Genomic DNA, 20,668 nt, shown 5'->3' with positions numbered 1-20,668 from the left:
GCCCGAATATACCAGCGAATCTTTTGTGCGACAGTCACACGCGCACGGTTTTGACCAGAAACGAATGCTCTTGTCGATAAAGAAACGACGAAACGTTGGAATATCGGTCGAATATCCGTTGAATCGAAGAAAACGAACGAGTGGCGAAGATAATTTAATCGATATTGATACGTATTGGACTTATTGGAGTAATGCAGCTACGATATCGTATGCGCTACGTAACGCGCAGACAATAACGCTTTGTCTCGTTATACCGTGCGAAATGTCGATTTAAATACATTAGAAACATCAAATAGGTATATCGGTGTATTAATTAACTAATATCTACCACGATTATCGTATATTATATTGATTGAAATTTAGAAACGACAAATTGTTTAAATAATTCGATGGAAAAAATTAGCGCGATAGTTTACATTTTGTCAATTATGCGAAACGATTTGCTTCTGCTCCGATACGCGATAAGAATATCGTCCTTTTCTAATCGTATCTTCGTATCGCGTGTACGAAATTTTGGCCAGTTTTAGCTATATAGCCTATTATTTAATAGAGAAATTTCAAACGTTCGACACAGCACGCACATTTCGTCGTCTTACTTTAGGATATATTTAGAAAATTACATTAACTAATATCTTCTAGGAATAAATTTATTCGAAAGTTCGTTTCTCTAGCTTCACCCTCTGGTTTCTTTCTCTCGTCTTTACGTACTAGTATCTTCTATCTTTTAGCGGTTTGATAGTACGTTTAAATTATCCAGAGATTTTCTCTTTCTGATTTCAGGCCAACTAAGGGACGTGGTGGTTGTTAAAATACAAGAAAGACACGGAAAAGAATAGGAGAAAGACGAAAGCTGATCCTAGTGATCCTGTTAAGTAGAGGTCAATGGAGCCGTCTTGATGCAGGCTGCAAAACTACGTGGGGATTACCCATCGTGGTCGTCGGGCTGATTTCAACGGTGAACAGTGGCGATTCCACCCGTGGCCGTGGGTGGAAGAGCCGTTTTCATCACCGTCAACGACGAATAGTACAGCCACTTCCGCTTCCTCCACCCCACGTGGCCGAATCATTACCTGATAAGGTTGGTCCGAAGATATAATCATCGCATTTTGAAACAATTCTCGATCGTCTTAACAAGTCTTAATCGTTAACAAGTGCTACTAAAAAGTAGTACCATTGTTCCGATATATTCTACGTTGCTCTTTCATGCTTACGGTTCTAACGATACAGGTGCATTTTAGCCGAGAAATAAGCCGAGAGCTAATAGTATATCGAAAATCTAATACCTCGTCTTACATCGCGCTTTAAATGTTGCAAGTGCTGCTCTGCGAAACTAACGTATAATTCTGATTCTTTACACACTTTCGCACGCATATTTCTTAGACAATTTTCCAACGTAGCTTCCTTCGTCCGTTCCTTTACGATATTTCCTTCTCGCATCGTTTCTCTCTTTATATCCGAGTCTCTGTTTCGTAGCGAGACAATGAGACGTGTACAGGATATAGCGTTTCCTTCTTCGGCAGGCAAGATAGAAATTTTGCTATACGAAGAGACGTCTCCTTCGAGCATAATAATTTAATCGAGGTCAAGTTTGCACCGTCACCCGCTATGATTTTGTTCGTTCAATATGCTTTGGTCCGCAGGGATGCGAAAACAAATGAAATTTTCATGCTGCCCGCAACCAAGCGGATTTCGTTTGAAAACGTTTGTTTCTCCTTTCTCTTCTTTTTTTTTTTTTTTTACTCTTTTTTCGTCTTTTTGTATGTTTCGCTCGGAAACGTTTGAATGCTCCATCGGGGCACAAATTTTCATCGTTCGCAATTCCATTCCGATGTTTCGCCACCATGTAAATCGTTAATCATATTTGCTTGCATCTGTTCGGTCGATTTCATTATTTTGTCATTTCATGATTTTATGATATTTTGATTACAGCAGTAAGATATTCGAATGGGATACGAAGGAAATTGATTTTAATGAAATTCTTTCGCAACATAGACCGAAATCTGACTGATTATGGTGTACCGATTATTCGAATTATGGAATTATACGCTTGGTAGCCTTTGCGTCGTAACCATCGCATCCCATTTATGGTAATGCGTTTTATAAATGATATTCCATGATTCATAGAAGGAGCGTTATTGAAGTTCGCTGAATCGCGGTAAAAGAATGGAAAACGTGTCTTGCTATACTTGTAATATACAACTGTACACGTACGTGTAGTAGTTTATGGTAATTAGAACAGAAGGAATGCGTTTTGGAAGAAAATGCATCCCTAATCGTTTACGTGTATATCGTACGTACATCTGATTAACGTATTTAGCTTGTAGCATACGATTTTCGTGTAAATTCTTCGTACTAAAGCTAGATTAAGACAGGTAGTTTTCGACTAGCAACGATATCATTAAGTTTCAAGGTCCGGGGCTTAACGTACTATAGATCTGTGAAAGTTAGACGTTATGTGCTCTCGCTAAAATTAATTCCTTTACAAGAAACACTACGTTATAGTAGCTACGAAGTAGCTTAAATTCTCCAAGTGTTAGATTCATTTTTCAAGATAGATTCGTTATATTCGTCGTGTTCTTTTATCTAAATGTATCGTTTCACGAAATTTCGTTTTCCCGCGATCGATACGTAGCTAAAATATACAACATACATATATTCATCCAGATATTTAGATAGTCAAATGCTACGAACGCGTAGCTTTGAACAAATGTGCTATGGCGGAACAGATCTTTGGTGCAGATATTCATATATTCGTTAGTGTAATGTAATTAATGGCCATTTCTGAAATGTTTGAGCTAAATATGTACGTTCAAATATGATACGGTTCTATTTCATACGAATATTATCACATACGTATGTACGTATCTGCGATATGCAACGAAATAATTAGATAATATGCTACGATCTTTTAGCTTAAAATTGCAAGTGAAAACTGAAGTTATTCTCGATTTGACTTAATTTGTTTGATATTCGCGAACAAAGAGTAATTTATACTTTATCCATATTTTACGTTAAGTTGGCCGTTGCAATACGCTTAAATCCGTTATAAATAGATAACGTCACGAATCACTTTAATAACAAGACGACTCGTAATACATACTCCGGATGCGTCGAATTATCCAAGTGCTCGTTCTTGTCACCACAAATGGATGCCACTTGCACATTTTCTGAGCCCTCGTGTACACGTATTATGCTGGTACACGCCTGGCTCGACGAGTCGCGCCAATCTTAATTATTTTTGACAGAACTAGGACAGATTTTAAATTGTCGGCATGCTTGAAATAACGCCTTATAATATCGTACGACGTATACTTTCCGCTCTTCCTCCGATAGAAGCCTTCGAACGAACAGATTTATACTCGTTTTTATACTTATCGATTTATACTTGTTTAACACATTCGGAACCATAACTACATTAGCGACCGAACATTACGTTCCTGGACTTCGTTTATCACCGAGATGTACCGCCGTATAGCGATATAATCCGTAAGAAATTCGACGAAAAAAAAGGTTTCGTTTCAATGAAATTAAAACGTTAGAAAATTATAACGACGACGATCCTGCGATCAAACTGTCTTCGCTTTTTAATCCTTGTTCCTTCTCGTAACGATACGACTCAACATCCGTGCGAACCAAATTTAATTACCCTAATTACTACGCTATTGGAAAGTCAAAAGACGGGGAGAAAAGAATTTTGCCGAATGGAAAGAGCAATTTCCAACGTTGTTGTTCCTATGTCGTCAGACCCTGGCGAGTTTTAAAGGGATTTAATTTAAACGTATTATACGATGTTTGATCAGAGCTGGAGAAGCGGCCGCAGCCGCAGCCGCCTCGGAGCTCTGAGGAGCTGGAGGATCTGCACAAGCTGCTGCACTTCCCCGAGGAGGTGGCGCTCAGGTTGACGGAGACCGAATACCAGCTGTTCTACCAGATACCACCGGAAGAGTACCTCAGGCACGTGGCACAAGATCAGAACACGAAATCACCTGCCAGGCCACCCCCGTCGCCGAGTCGCAGCTATTGCAATCCCAGCACCACGAACAGCTCGACCCAGACCGAGGAAGAGTCTAACTGGCCTGTTTCCAACCTCTTTTCTTCCGTTCGAACGCTCATCAAACGTTTTAATGAGGTAATTTTTCGAAATATCCTTCGGTAAACTAAACGAAACGTCTGAGCGAGGAAAACATTCGTGGATTAAAGAATTTTAGGATCGTTTAAAGAAAAAGGAAACGAGTAAAATTCAGGAGAGCACGGGGAATCGAAAGGAATAGAATTATCAGGATAGGATTAAGACATCGGTTCGTTGAAACAAGATCGTATCGACCACGTTCGCTGGAATAGAATTATTACGAGTTATCACACGGCATAGATTTCCCATTCGAAGCTGTTCTCCTTCTTCGTATTCCCTATCGTCGCGTTCACCTTCTCTCGTTACGTATTACGCTTTCGGTTACATGGACGCGTGGTCTTTCGTTCCATTACTACGTTCGAGCGAAAGAAATTTAATTATTTGCGATTCTCAGTGATTCGTCTTCTTTCGGCACGAACGACGACTCTACTCGATAGCCATCGAGTGTTTGCGTACAACAGCGCGTTAATAGAAGTCGGTAACCGTAAAGTGCTTGCCAATTATTTATTCAGTTTCATTTATCTAGGTATCGCGATGAGAAAGTAGGCAGATCGTTGTTATACATACTATACGTATATTCGACGTAGATATTGTATATAATATATATATATATATATATATACGCTACTGCTATCTGTTTATCAAGTATATCAAGAAGATTCTTGAAAACTTTATAGAACGTAGAATTCATAATTTACGCGAAATGTAGAATTTTCATTAAGACCAGATGTCCTGTGATTTTTGAGTTGTAAAGAAGCGTTCATAACGAACAAAGTCGATAATCGTATCAAGTACATTCGGTAACTCGTATAATTATCGATATTTTGGAACTTTAGGTAAGCTTATGGGTTACTCACGCGATCGCAAGTGGCGCAACGTTAGAAGAAAGGCAGGCGGTATTGTCCTGTCTCCTACGAGTAGCTCAGACCTGTTGGAATACCGGAAACTTTAACTCAGCCATGGAAATTGTCGCCGGTCTCAAGTAAGTTATCCGTACGTCTCTTGTTCTCTGTTTCTCTTCCTTCGGTTGTTAAACGTAAGCGCATAGTAGATAAACGTAATTAATTAAAGTGTACAACGCGAAACATCGACGATCGCGACATTCGCTAAAGCTTAAATTTCCCACGTATTGGAATAAAATCGGATTATCGTTGAAACATAACGCGAGAATTTGCGTCCTTTATTTTTCTTTTCAGCTTCGTTTTTCGATTCGATACAAGCTAATTGGTTTAACTTCAAATTTGATTTCAGCTAATTCGAAGTCGTTTCTGGAAACTTCGTAACGCTCTAGCAGCGAGCAAGACGCGTCTAGCTTCGATAAGCCTTCGTATCGATTAACCCCAGTCTATTGAAATAATAGGCGTCCCGAAGGCACGCTATAATCCTTGGTCTTAGCAACTCGAGTAAAACGCTATTTAAACTTACGTTTTAAGCGTTAATCGCTATCCCAGCAGAAAGCTGCTTTAGTTCAAGATTGGCAAAACTTGTCAGTCTCCTTTGGTTCGACGATATCGATTTAAAAAGTTTTTAATATTCTCCTTAACCTTTGCCGGATTCGCGAAAATGAGACTCGACTCGCGATTATATCAAAAATTCTGGCAAAGTTTCGTCGACCTTGGAAAATCTTTTCGGCTAACGTTTCACTCGCCACGATACACGTCCTTTTTGTAAAATTTACCAAGGCGTCGTATATTCGCCGATTCATCCTTCTTTTCGTAAACTTTGATTTGTCGTTAGCAGTCCCCTGTTTCTAAAATCAGTCGGCGAATGCGCGTCTAATTTCGCATTTCTAAATATGTAGATACTTGTATGATGCTTAATCCGTGAATTTATCATCGCGTATAAATCAAAGTTAGGGAAACGTTAAGAAACCTATTTATTATCTACATTTCGCAAAAGTAACGCAAAAATTTGTGGTTTCGATAGAGAGACGTAAACTGTCCTTTCATCCTAGAAAATGCGTATTGTGTATGAAAGCAATTATGAGAAGAAACTATATTTGCGTTAAAAAAAATTAGTATATTTTATACGAGGCAGGTGCATTTTTTAAAGAAAAACAGAGAAGGTTTTATCATTTGTACAAATAAATTTTTCCCATTATTCGTAGCGAATACGTTTATAATTATCGTATACGACCGAAGGCTTTCGGTTATCTTGGAAATAAGAATCGATTCATAACCGGTACGACGATAGTCATTTCGTTACGTAGATAATAGACGCTATGGTAAAGTGCACGAGACATTAAAAAAATAAAAGAAGAATAGTACATGTTGTGAAATACGGCGCTTCGTTTAAAAGCTAGTAGCAGTAGCGGTGCTTGAGTTTGATGTACAAGAGTACTTGTACATATATGATGCCTCGCGGCGAATATTTACAGAACTGTCGTAAAAACAAACACCGTTGAAATCTCATAGACGTTATCTTAAAGTTATATCCACGTTGAAAAATGTAAAATATGAAACTCGCGTGCATATAGCTACGTACGTGTACACGTTCGAAGCAACTTTTTAATTAAATTACTTGCTACTAGTTCGCTTTATTGGTCGAACGAAACGTCGGGACAAAGGTGAGTTATAAGTTAACGAGACGAGGAAAAAATGAAAAGGTATTGTTACATCAGCGACGACCGTATAGAGCAAAGAATTAAATCATTGCCAGATGCGCGTAAATTCAGCTACAACTTTCTCCCGTTATCAAAAATCTCGAGCTTTCGTACAAATTCATAACCAAAGGGACAAGCTGCGCCATCGAATCGTGCTCTTGTGGTCGCTTTGAAAGAGCGAATGAAAAAATAAACTAGCTTTTATTGGCGACATCGTAAAACCACCAACCTTCGTAACCGCGAACGAAAAGAAGATAAAAGCAGCTGCTCGACCATCGTCCTACACACGACCATCGTCCTCGATGCGGTCGTATACTTATAATTTACCTCGCGTTATTTGCTCGCACTTGAGTTTTACTTTCGCAAACTATGCGATTAACCGAATAGTTGAAACTTTAGTAGATAGAGCGTCCGCGCTCTCGCCACCTGCTACGTCGCGAAACTCTTGAAAGACGATATTAACGATCGACTATTATACAGGATACGCAGGGTTTTCTTCTCTTTTTGTCTGTTTTGTCCGTAGAATGCAACGGAAAACGATCTTCCGTATCTATATTTAAAACAAATTGCACGTATCTAATTTCAGTTTTATAATGGAATACGAAACGCTTTCTTACAGGTGCCACAAGCTAAAGCCCTTTTGGCAAAGTGTGAACGATCCAGTACCAGTTTTGGAAAATCTATCCTCCGCCCTTTTGTCTGCCGAGTATGAGTACGCGCTTGCTCGCTCCTTGGCAATGCCAGAATGTCCAGTGGTGCCGTTCTTTGGAGCTTTTTTGCGGGAATTGCGGGAAGTCATCGCGTTCGAGTCCAAGGTAACCCATTAAATTTTATCCCTCTGTAATTACCACAAGCCGCCGAGCAAATTGCCGCTGCCACCGTGAAAAGGACGAGACGAGGCGGACCTTGAAACTTTTGCATAAAACGTTACGGTAATTCTAACGATAAAGTCGAGTTTCGAAGCCAACACAGCTTTACGAATTAAGCTTTACGCTAACCATCGATTTAAATCCGATGATCCGTACATATACGTTGCTTGCCGTCGCACAGCTTCCGCAAAAATAAGCTCGCTCGTTCTCTTTGCGCGTCGTTGTACGACGAGAAAGAAGGTGTAACTGGAACGCGTTGATCGAAAGGTTCCTGAATTCCTAAGTATCGAGGTTTATCCCGATATCGAAATGTATTAGCGTGCATTTCCAACAAAAATTGCGATATAGACCGGCATACGTCGGAACTAGAAATTATCGAGATAAACTTTTATTCAAACAATTATCGAAATAAAATTTCTAGTTTATTTGTTACTTGCTTCGTCGGATTACAAATTTTCCAACCTGGTGCTTTGTAACAGATATTTCTGTCTCCGCGGTATAATTCCTCTATTTCCGTTCTATTTCGAGAACTTACGCAGCAATAAAGATTTGTGGTTACATAATCGAGCTTTGTGCTTCGATTAGAAGAGATAATTGCATACGTGCTATACGCGTTTCATTTGCTTTCTATTAATAAGTTTCCGGTCCGGAAATTCTATGAACAAAGTTTTTCTCACTCGTATGGATATAAACTAGGGTCTCGGCACGATTGGATATTAACGAACCACCGGAGTGTTTCGCGCAAACGCGAAAACCGAAAGAGCATAATAGAAAATTCGCGAAAATCTGTCGCGTGTAAAACACGGCTGAAACGATAGAGAAACAAAAATAGAACGAAACGACGAAAAGTAGAAGGAATATAGTGGTTCGAAAATTTCGAAGGTTTCGTTTTTCCATCGATTACCTTAACGCCGATTAAACGAACGAGGTCACCGGTGAGTGTCTTTCCTTTAATATCTTTAACATCGGAAATAGGTATCGCCCGCAAAATATAAATACCGAAATAGACAACAGAGTGAGCAAATTTTTCATTCGAATGCATTTTTCCAATATTCGATATCTGACCTACATTTAAAAACACGGAAAGCGCGTTCGCTCGGTAATTGTCGGATTTTGCACTTTATAAAATCTATCGTGTAAGGCACATATGTGATACGCGTACGTGAATTCCGCTTCACATATAATATAAAAATTAAAATGTTGTAACATTTTTAACGCGAGTAAATAAAGAAACGATATTGTTATTTTGTACGGAAATATGAATATACAACGCGTTTTGATATACTTTTGGTATAACGAACGGTACGGTAAATATTAGCAAAATTTCTCTTCGAATTATCCATTAACAAGAAGGACAATTATCGATTCTCCGAACGATAAACCCCGTATAAGTTTAGACGATGTGCTAAAAAATACGATTGCGGGGAACTTTTAGCAAACAATTTCTAGATTTATATAAGCCAAAGGTTATTCATCGAAGAAGACCGCTGTCTCGAATAAATCAAATATCTTGAGCGAAATTACTCGCAAAGAAAGTACGTACGAGTAAAAATGATCTCTGGACTGAGGATCGAAACTTGACTCGCTCGATGAGAAGAACCGATCTTCGAGTATCTTTCTGACTTGTCCTTTTCGTCTGCAACGAAAAAAAGGCCTTTAAATCCCAATACATTTCCCCAAACAGATGAATATCGGTGCGATATCGATTCAGCACCGATCCAATACCAGTTGGCTGTTGGTTCTAGCTCGATTCTGTTGCAATTCAAACTCGGTTCCATCTCAGTTCCGATTCAGTTCTAGATCAAACAGTGTTTCAGCCTAAATCAATTCTAAGCTCGATATCGCGCGATATCTGTATTCGGTCAAATTGTATAGTCTTCCGAGGCATTTATCTTCGGATATATCTTTCGGCCATATAATTGCAATACATGGTAAAACGCTCTGTTCGAAACGATTTGTGTCGCGTTTCTGAAAGCCGATGCTTTCTTAACGATTTTGTCGCATCGAAGTAGATAACGAACATCGATAGGATGAACGACGACGCGCGACGATGTGCCGGATCGGTCACCTACCATCGGTTTTCCTACCATACTTATTCGAACGCGTCGAACGACGCAAGTACGTGAAAAGAAAAGAGACGAACCGTGAGATCGGATGATTTCACGGCGAACTTACACGTACGATTTGGCATCTGGCCAAGCAAGTTCCTCGATAAAATCCGTACATCCCCCGACCTCCGCCGAAAGCGTCGAACCATGGAATACGAGCAGCGAACGAGGCCAAAGGTTGCCCGGAGATACTCAAATTACCAACCCTTTCCTTTCGTTTGACCACTTTAAAGCAAGAAACACCGATATGGGCTACTAGCATCGAAAGCAAAGAGCGCCTGTATAATCGATTCTCCACCGTCTCTTTGCGATATTTCTTGGATTCTCGCTCGACGATTCAACGAATGATTATCGAAAAAGAAAGCGAAAGTGTCGGCTGAAATATCGTGATATCGCGTTCACGCACGATTTGTTTTAACGTGTGATTTAACTTGTTTCATTTAAATATTGGTTTATCGATCTTACCGCGAATAATAATTTTCCATTCGTATTTTACAGTTAGACTAATTTATCCGTCCTTAGCTAATTTATCCGTTTGTCTCTTTCTATTTCTCCGTTTCTTTACGTAGAATACAGAAAAATTAAATTACAAACAATTAGAATAGGGTGCTTTGTCACATTCATACGGTATCGTATATACGCGATATCGGATTTTCTTTTTACTTGATAATTTATAACACGCTAAAACTAATCGCGAGTTAACGTTAATCACGATATTACGCATAATCGTGAAAATATCGAACGGTTTGAGTTTCATCAAAATACATCAAATATACAAATACATCAAAAGCAATAAAACATTATTATCTAGCGATACGTTCGTCTCGTTTAAAACGAAATTGATAATCGATAAAAAAAAAAAAGTTATTATCGTTTTCCCCGCTTTTCTGCATTTCGTTTCAATTTGAAGCCTGCGAATTGGTTTTTCGCGCTAAAGCTCTCCGATCGTTTATAAATAAAATATGACGGTTACTCTGAAATATAAAATAGTTAATAACAATGATATATATTGGCTGAATGAAATATCGTGCGTTTGGAAGGAATTGGCAGGAGTAACGGCAAGGAATAAAAATAAAAATGCGTCGTCAAACGTATTTCGTCCTCGTGCAATCGGGTTATTCGGAATCGCTACAACGAAATCTAGCACGCCTCGACCATAAAGTCTTCGATGTACGAATAATTGTAGCATATAATTGCCGTGCAGCAAAGTATTCATCCGCTACTGCAAATCCACCAGCAAATTGGCTCATAAGTGGTGATAATTCGATCAAGCGACAAGAAATTCAGTGAACAATCGCGTATGATGTATGATAAACGATTGGACAATTTAAAAATATCCGAATAATCTTTAGAACGCGCGCTAAAAATACTCTTAACAAATACGTTACGAGTGACATATTCGTTAATTATTACTAGTTATTTATTAACCGTTACTAATACATTACAGCTATACAGTATTTTAACCTATTAATTTCGTTTCCGAGTAACGAGTGTCCGTTCGTTCTACTTATCAACCGTGACGCTCAAGGTGTATAGATAATTTTTACATATAAGTAATTTCTAATTAGTTTATATTTTTGTAAATAATTGTGTCACACGCGCGTGAATTACATACGTTATAGTCATACTTTATGCTTTCTCATACGATAGCAAAGAAAGAAAAAAGTTCACTGTACGTATTTTAATTGCGTCGGTTCTGAGCGTTAAGCTTACGCGCAAACAATTTATTACGAAACAAAAGTTAAAGCAAATAGAACGAAACGTTCAACGTAGAATGTTGATTTTTCTAAAGATACGAGTTCCACAAATGAAATTTAGGAAAGAAAATCCACGAATCAACTAGACAGTTACAGTGATATATATCGGTTGTCCTAGAAACAGAGGATTCCGGTTTAAATTTAGATCGAGCAATACGATTAGCAAATTCTTCTCTTTCCGTTCTTCGTTAATTATGTCTTTAAAAGTCTGTCGTTGTATATTTCTCTGTCAACGATTTAACGAACGATATCGAGCGAAACGATACATATATACAAGTAATAACGATAACGATAATAAATAGATAAGATTTATTTTACACGAATGATCGAACGTTATTTATAGAAAATGTTTAATTGCCTCCGTGGTCGGTATATTTATGTACGACGCGTAATTATGCGTAATTACGCGATTTTTTAATTAACCGTACAAGTTTCGGTTCCATCGGAATCGTTAAAAGACGAACTAAAACTACCGAATCTTGACTGTGTGTAGGTGTTAAACCAATCTTAGGTATCTTCTGTGTCAAAGAACCGTTCGAGGGAAGTCTTACAAACGACCGAGCAATACCAGGGATATTACTTTGCCTCTATTGTGGCTCATGGTCCTTTTCGTGAGTTGATTGAAAGGAGGCGACGTAACGGTCTTTATACTGTACGGTTTCATTCGTTTGGCGAAAGTATTTGGAAAGCTCAGAGGTTGCTGCGCGATGATCGGAATAACAGAGTAAATGAAAAGATCGAGGAATTTCGATATTGTTATCTATCGATGCTATTTCTTTCTAATTATACGATGTAGTTCGATGCTTTAATTCCAAGTATTTTCAAGATCAAATTTAATTATATCCAATTGTAAATCTTAGAAACGTATCTTTTCGTTATTTTTCCACCGTACGGTAATTTTCCATGGGTCAGCGTTATCACAGATAAAAAGCAAGTTCGCAGAGCTCGACGAGTATCGATCGCTTATTAAAATATTTAATATTTGTATGTTTACGTGCAATGCCCCTTGCGTTTTCAATTCGTGCCTTAATTATCGGATTTTACGCAAATACGAGACTGAATTTCTATTGTGATTCTATCTGTTACGAGGATGAAATAACGGAGAAAGAGAAAAAAGAAGAGAGAAGAGGAAACGTATAGCGATAAGGTTAGGGGTTTCTATCGGCCTCCAGCAGCAACGATGGTTGTAGGCCGGCGGAAACTACTTGCTCTTGTCGCTAATGATCGTCGGTTTAAAAGATCCAGAACATGGTTTCGTCTCACGGCTCCTTTGAATATTTTAACAAACAATATTCGCATAATTAACCGTGACTCGTATCGTACTACTTTTACGTATTTTACCAATGTCTACGCCATCTTTGTCGAACGCCCTAGTAACTCAACGATAATTGTTTATTTATAAGAAAATGTAAAGTGAAATTATTATACCGTTATTATATCGCGTCATCTAATTGTGTAATTTCGTACATGTATATCTATACTATAATTTATTTTCATAAATAAAGTGTTTTGGGAAGATATCACAACTGTACGTTTATATGCGTCAAATACGAGCTATCTATATTTATAGATTTATGAGTATGATTATTTCAAATAGATTTATGCAGCTAGTACGTGTTAAAAGACAGAGAGAGAGAGAAAGAGAGAGTTAGATAATAAATCGAAGCCACGAAGAAAAATATTCGAACGTGTCATAAATTGATAATTTATTGTTAGGCAACGTTATATTCGGTAAAAGATTTATATAGAAATATAATAGATAATGAGGTCTACTATCGTTAATTATAATATCGATAGGGGAAGTAACGCAAGCGATAATTTACGAGCAAACGATTACAACGATACGCCAGACGATACTGCAAAAATTTCGTACGTTAAGAACTCTACTTACCAGTCGAAATTATTTTTAGAAGGAACATTATCCAATTAGAGAATTCGATAAAACTGAGTTTATCCAGGGCATAGTGGAGTATGCAAGGTTTTCGCGAACGCTAATTTTCTACGTGTAATCTTATTGATTACCATTTATCCGAGATAAATTAAAAATGTAAATGTCAAAAGTATTTCATTTCTCGTGCTTCGTCGTAATACCGTAATTTTAAAATAAACAAATACAATATGGATACTTTTGCTCTTTTATGTAGAAACATTTAACAGAAAAACGTAAAAGTCTTTGTTATACGGAAAAGGTTTGCGCGGTTCTTATTTTGACTCGCATTTTGTAATATATGGTATAAATACGTAAAGATCGTTTACGCGATTGAGTCAACGACGTACATCTATTTTATACAGAGGTATTTTCCATCAACAAAATTTTATAATAATGTACATACGCATAGGAAGAATAATACGATGGATTGATTTCATCATTCCATTTTCTGTCTACGTACAAAGCTTCGTCAAAATGGAAATTTTCGGATTTTACCTGCCAGTGAAATGCACGTGCTCTCGCAGGATTTTCGAATTCAATTTCCTCGGAGACAAAGCTTCGTATTAAAAACTTTTGCCCGACATTTTCCATTTATTTTTGCATACGAAATCACTTCACTTTGTATAATGATACGAGGAAGCACGAAAATGTAAAAATAACAACTGCCTTATGAACGATAACTACGTACTCGCAACCGGTAATTTCACCAGTGAGACGTTGTTGTACAATAGAAACGTGCAAGGTTGCATATACGCAAAATTCAACTTTACCAAGTTATCGCTTAACCGAGTGATAAACGTATTGGCTTTTCGAACAGCTGATCTTACGTTTTAGCGTATTGAATTTTCGTGCATTGGACTTTAGCGCATGTGTATCGAAGAGAAAAAACAAATGCCAGTGAGATAGTTCCACTGAAAGGATAAGTAACGAATACAGCAATACGAACGTAACTATATTTGACGCTCTTAGCTAGCATCCATTACACATTTTATTTCGATTAATTTGACATTTTTATCTTGAGTTGCGTTATTCGTATTTGTACGAGTTGCTAACTGGGCTCGAATATCACCCTTTTTATAGAACGCTTATTAATAAGTTACAAGCTAATGACGATAATAAATAGCTACTAAAAGCAAAAAAGCCACTAAAGCGATTAAAATTAGTAAAACCATTACGAAGAGTATGAAACTCTAATAAATATCTGGAATGTCTTAGAAAAAATACTAAAATGTAGCTTAATGCGTATCATGTGCTAATATCGTACATAACGTGCACTTAGTTGGTGTTTTTCTCGTACGTGGTAGATTATGAGATTATCCGCGAGAAAAGTAAAAGTTTCGTTATTTTTAACATGCGATGTGATAGATCTGAATAGATATTTTAAATATGTCATAGTTCTTGTATGATTTTTAGATAGATAGCTATAATTTTTTAATTTATACGAAAGTAGTTATCGACCTAAGTTCTACAAATTGCAACAGTATCTATTTTTTATGTGCGACTATATTACGTTAAGTACTCGAGAATGAACGATTATAAATCAATATTAAATATCAGTTCGATTCTCAGACGCTGCGAACAAACTCATTTATGCCGAATCCTCGGATTTTTACGATCTTAGAGTTCCAAAAAATGTGAACAAATCCTAGGATACCCGTCGAGGTCTCTCCCACATCATACGGTCGTCCGTTAAATCAAATGTTTGAAACTTTTCTCAATAAAAATAAAAGTTCGGAGAAAAGTCTGTGAAAATTCCCAGCTTCGCTTGAATCGTCAACAACGACCCAGTTCACCTACGGATATACTCTGTTTCGAAAAACTTATTATACGAAATTTCAGAGTTACGAATCCGTCGAATTTTTCGTTAGAGAAATATATAAAATGTTCGGAAAATTTATTATACAATTATTCGAGAAAAGGAAAAAATAAGAAGGCGAAGAAACGGTAACAGGCTAACAAAGTATAGCTGACGAGATTGTCGGATCTTTCATCGTAGAAACGAAAAGATATGAAAAACGTAATTCGTTTAATTTACGGTGGTTCATAAAGGATATCGGAAATCCTGATACGCTGACTTTATTTCCAAGTACGTGAACGCATCGAGTAATGGCTCGTGAAATTAAGTACGTATCGTTTGAAAGATGATAAACCCGACATAACCGACCGCTTCGTAAAACAACAGGCAAGAATTTCTCAAACTTTGCGCAAGTACGCCGGTTGTGCGATATTATGATTCGCATACTACATAAATACGAATGAAACGATTCAATGGTCGCATATACATAAGGTACATGCATGTACACACGACGTATGCCGAAAGCTCGTGGCACTCTTTGCGTGAAAGTGATTTAGCAAGATTTCGCTGGCGCCGTGCACGAAGCCGTAAAGTGGTTAAACGCAACGCTGATAATTTCGTCTAACGATAGAAACCTTCCCATTTTACGCTGAAAAAATGGCAGGGGCTCTTTCGATCCGTGTACGGCGGAAAATTCTTTTTTTTTATTATTATTATTTAATTTGTACTTTACAATTGGTTCAGTTGGACGTTCGATCAATTTTTCCAGCTTAATCGCTAAATAACACGTGGATGACTACCCCCAACGGGATACCATCTTCGAGTTTGACTATTTTATTTTTTTAGCGAGGTGAATGGGGTGTTTTCTTTTTAGTCTCCTTTCTATGACAGTACAGTGGAAATGCGCGTATCTTTCGACAGTCAGACATACTGTCTAATTCGAGCCACTGCCATGTTCGTAATGTTCTTTTTCTTAGGTCTAGCGAAATAAAGCTCGGTCACGGCACACTCGCTATTACGAGGACGTAGACCTCTTTCGTGAGCGAGCGATTCTTTTTCCCCGGTGTAGGTAAGAAAAATGACTGAAACGTTTTAGAAAAGACCTTCGGAAGGAGATGGTGACGTGCGTGATCGTGACATTTAGTTTCGCCTCGAGTTACAACTAATCGTCAGCTATCAAACTCGAGAACAGATCGTGTCGTAATAGATCATGTTCGAGAGAAATAATATTATCGACTCTGACGATAGCAAGAACTACGATCGACGAAGATTGTTTCTCGTAAAAGGCTGAGAAAGTTAAACGGATTACTTACTCGCATACGTTTCTTACAGTATACAAACATACAAGTAATACAAATTTAATACAAATACTATCGTTATAGTTCTCGTAGCTACATTTACGTACAAATTGCAAGTTGAAACCACTCGATCACCGTAAACGTGCAAACCCAAAATGATATATTACTTTTAATAACTAATCATTAACGAGAGTATATTACAAGTGTCTCCGTGTTCTAAAATACCGATATACACGTCGCTCTCTATAGTCGCGTAATTACATTTATTACGTACCATTTATCGTTATTACGTATTATTACATCTATCGAAATTATTATAGAGTTTCCATACTACTGTAATAAAAATAATTTGCGAGACATTACAATATCTGAAACGGCTATAACCTGTTACGTAATCTTTTATGATATAACATTTTAATTTAAACGTGTGAGCTGGAATATGAGCAAAACTTCGTAAACGTTGAAAATTCTGATTATATAAATATTAAAAATGGTGTTAAAAAGGGAGGAAAGGAAAAGTAAGATATTCTTTTACTTGAAACAATTTTTTAATTGATTCATAATAATTTTTATTAGCGAAAATATCGTTCGATATACTTTCACCGACGTAAAATAAAATTATACCTTTATTAAAAAAAACTCTGTACTCTTAGATATAAGGAAGTCTGTAAAGGCATGTTTTACTACAGTTTCATTACTGAACTTTTCTTCGATTAAAAAGTACTTGGGAAATTAATAGCCCTGTCGTCATAAACCACCTATACAAAAGTGAACTTTTTTGATTTTCACGAGAAGAGACTCGGAACTACGCCAAGTACTGTACTATACATGTCTCGATTTGAATGCAAATTTATTCTTTTTTTTCTTTTTTCTAATTTTTTTCTCAGTATCTCGAAATTATTCTAAGATGGACGTCTAATTTATGTGGTGTAGTATTTTTACGTCTATTCTGCGTAGATTAAGGTTGATAAATAGAGTTGTGGTCATCGTGTATTTAATCATTATGGATAACTTGCTTCGGTCAGTCACGCGAGTATAGTTGTCTAGAAAATTCGTAACGATATTACGAATAGAATATTACGAACACTTTTCGTATATAATCTTAAACGGTTGTGTTAAACGATTGTGTTTAAACTGTAAGCTTAAACTGTAAGATTTATCTTAGAAGATTCGACAATTTCCAGTATCCGTATCGATCCTTCCCTTGCGAAACTTCGTTGTTTCTAAAGATAGTCAGTTTAGTTCTGATCACCAACCGAATTAGTCTTAGAACACCGAGCGAACAAGTCTTGTTCCAGATTACGATGGAACCGGTGGAACAACAATAACCAGTGTGACTAGAGTTTAACAAGCGCCCGTTGTTGTCGATATTCCCAAGTTATGCAGCGAGATTTTCTTTAGATCTCGTAAAACGAATGTTTCTCGCTGTTATCTAACCTTGCGAAATAACAGAAGACGACGCAATCTACGATTTTGTTGCAAAACAATTGTCAAAACATCGATCGTATTGTAATTGACGATTAATAATAAAATATCGTTAAAATAAAATATCGTTCGATATTTATCAAAATTACGTAACGTTCTACGTACATAGATACAATGGTAAACTCTCTACTTTGATAAATAGCAAAATCGTTGGTACAATTGCGAGTACCGAATTATCATATGATATTGTAACACATTCTTTTGTTCGTATAATTACATCGTGTACAATTTATTAAAAATGATTTAGGTTTATGGGCACAAGAAAATACGGATTTTCCTGATTTGATTGTGTTCGAGCAATTAAAATCTTTTGGCCTACCGAAAGGTGGAAATGAAAAGTGGAAAAAAATCGAGCAAAATGATTGTGACAGGCGTAATAAGTGCAACCGAAGGGAAAGTTCTTATAAACGGCCGAAACACGGTAAAACACTACATAGAACTACGGAATTGTTTATTATACGCGTAACGAATCTCTTATCGATATCAACTTTCAATTTTATACGAGCCCGTGCCGTTGGATATCATCGGGAACCCTTTGATAAAAATGTTGTGAATTTTTTACACATTATAAGTTATATAATAATTAATTTCAAACTCGTTACGCGGAAAAGGAATAAAAATAGAAAAGAAAAAAGTAACGCTACGACGTGTAAAAGATCTATGATGTATTACGATTCTCGTAACGGGAGGATAATTTAATAAAAAGAGAATATAGATTGCTGTTTCGAATATATTAAAAAATACATAAATAAAATGACTCGTTCTAGATGAAATATAAAGTTTGTTAGCATAAAAATTAATTTAGCGTGTGACAACTTTTTCACAGTGTTACGGAAAGTTTCATTTATCTTAACGAGATACGTATATGTATTTTCTTATTGTTACGTAAACATCGTAAAATTGATCGTGACAGCAGTCAAGCCCAAGATGCTGGATTTTCAGTTTCAACGGCCTTAATTCTTTCGACAAAGAGGTTTGTCAACTCGGTACGGTCCCGAGCAAAAGCTGTAAATCTAAAGGGTCTAGCAGTTAGCAGATATTCCAAGAACACGAGGTATACGTTCCTTAATGCTGCTGACAAATTCCAGCTTTGTTAAGGTTTTTGTCGGTAACGTTTGATTACGTTGTTTACTTTGCTTTAATTTCTTTCCTCCTTTTTCCTTGTTTTTTTTTTCTTTGTATCTTTATGCTTGTATAAAAATATTTTTTCTTTATTTAGGTGTAAATTTCACAGACGTTTTTACGGTATACCTAGTCATATCGATATTCGATATTACACTTCGACGCATAAGCATCTTGTAAATATTACGAGCTTTCCGGAAGGATTTCATCGTATAGAATAGTATCCTATGCGACTGAGCTAATTTCAGAAGCTCGTATTACATTTACTCGCGGTATTTTTCGACTCTTACGTGATAAGAAATTCGTAGAATACGTTTTCGAGCAAAATCGCCTGCTTCCTGAGTCGAACACGATTCCATTACTTTTCCAAAATAAGTTTGAAATTGCAAACGTCATTCCTATACAATCTAGGTGAAGCTACTTTTAAGGTTTCTGCGATATCTTCTTCTACTTTGCGAGGACCTTAATTCTACTGCCGCTGCTGCACTTATTTTACGATTATAAGAGAAAGCGAAATATAGTAAATTTAGATTTTTAATACAGAGCTCTGTTTTGTTTTACTACGTTTGAATTCTTTTCTGTTTTAAATACACGGAGAATTTGTAATACGATTACCAAAATTTAATTAATTTAAAAATAAAATAAAAGAAGCAACGCGTTATAAATGTAGGCATTTACTGTCGCGTTATTCTAAATTGTCGCGACGAAATTATTTCTCGATTGGCTCGTGAAATTCGTGAAATGTCCTTTTTCTTCGTTTATATCCTTTTATTTCTGTTTGCTACGCAGTGTCCATAATACACAAACGCATCAATCACACTTCACAGTCAACCATCCTTTCATGTATTGTAATCAATTTTCATTCCCTCGTAAATGTTTTTTTTTTTTTTTATACGGCAGATGCTATCAAATATATTCGGAGTACTTCTTCTTCGGTGAGATTGTTTTCGTTACAAAGAAATAGCTTCTATTATATTACAAATAATTTATCGAGTTATTGATATGATTTTCTGTTATTTCCAATAACCGTCATCGGTCATTTTGTCAGCAATTGAAAAAGCATTTGATGTCCCTTCAAAAAATGAACGCACGTTGATTTTTCAAACTCTCGATAGTTCGGAATTTCTTTCCATTTAAACTGTTTTACAACGCGTAAAATAAATAAATATCTGACGCATCTACGTATTACGTATATGTATGTGGCGAACATGGAGAACGCTTCGAAACAATACAATTCAGTTCGTAGATATCTTTTTGTGTTTGCATAGAGATGTGCCATCTGGTATTGTCGTGATTGTCAGGACGAACTTTCTGCGATTGGTCAGAACCCGGTGTTTCTCTTCGATCATTGTCAATAGTTCGTCTAACGCTCGATCGAGTTGACGTTATTCTAGTGAATTATCGTAATCACCTTGTCACTGTTAACGGTGATAGTTTATGACAGGTCCTTAACGTTTCAACGATTAAAATATGATCAACGGCTTCTCGTACGTCGTACGAAATTCCAAATGTTAAACAAAAATTTGACTATTCCGTCCAATGTAAAAATTGTAAAATTGTAAAAGAGATATGT

At 36.8% G+C, this 20,668-nt stretch overlaps 1 protein-coding gene across 4 annotated transcripts in view; it reads left to right on the top strand.

Moving 5' to 3' along the window:
• Nucleotides 1-20,668, top strand: part of LOC100649725 (1-phosphatidylinositol 4,5-bisphosphate phosphodiesterase epsilon-1) — a 128,729-nt gene that overhangs the window by 79,812 nt on the left and 28,249 nt on the right. For all 4 annotated transcript variants that reach the window (XM_048405259.1, XM_048405260.1, XM_048405257.1 and 1 more), the window contains 4 exons: nucleotides 781-1,078; nucleotides 3,801-4,129; nucleotides 4,966-5,111; nucleotides 7,351-7,546. In XM_048405259.1, the coding sequence (XP_048261216.1) occupies nucleotides 5,089-5,111; nucleotides 7,351-7,546 (219 nt within the window). In that variant the 5' untranslated portion in view covers nucleotides 781-1,078; nucleotides 3,801-4,129; nucleotides 4,966-5,088. The remainder of the gene's footprint in view (nucleotides 1-780; nucleotides 1,079-3,800; nucleotides 4,130-4,965; nucleotides 5,112-7,350; nucleotides 7,547-20,668) is intronic.

This window comes from Bombus terrestris, chromosome 4 (genome assembly GCF_910591885.1).
Source record: "Bombus terrestris chromosome 4, iyBomTerr1.2, whole genome shotgun sequence".
In the NCBI taxonomy this organism is placed as follows: Eukaryota; Metazoa; Arthropoda; class Insecta; order Hymenoptera; family Apidae; genus Bombus; species Bombus terrestris.
This window is presented reverse-complemented; position numbering and strand designations above follow the sequence as displayed.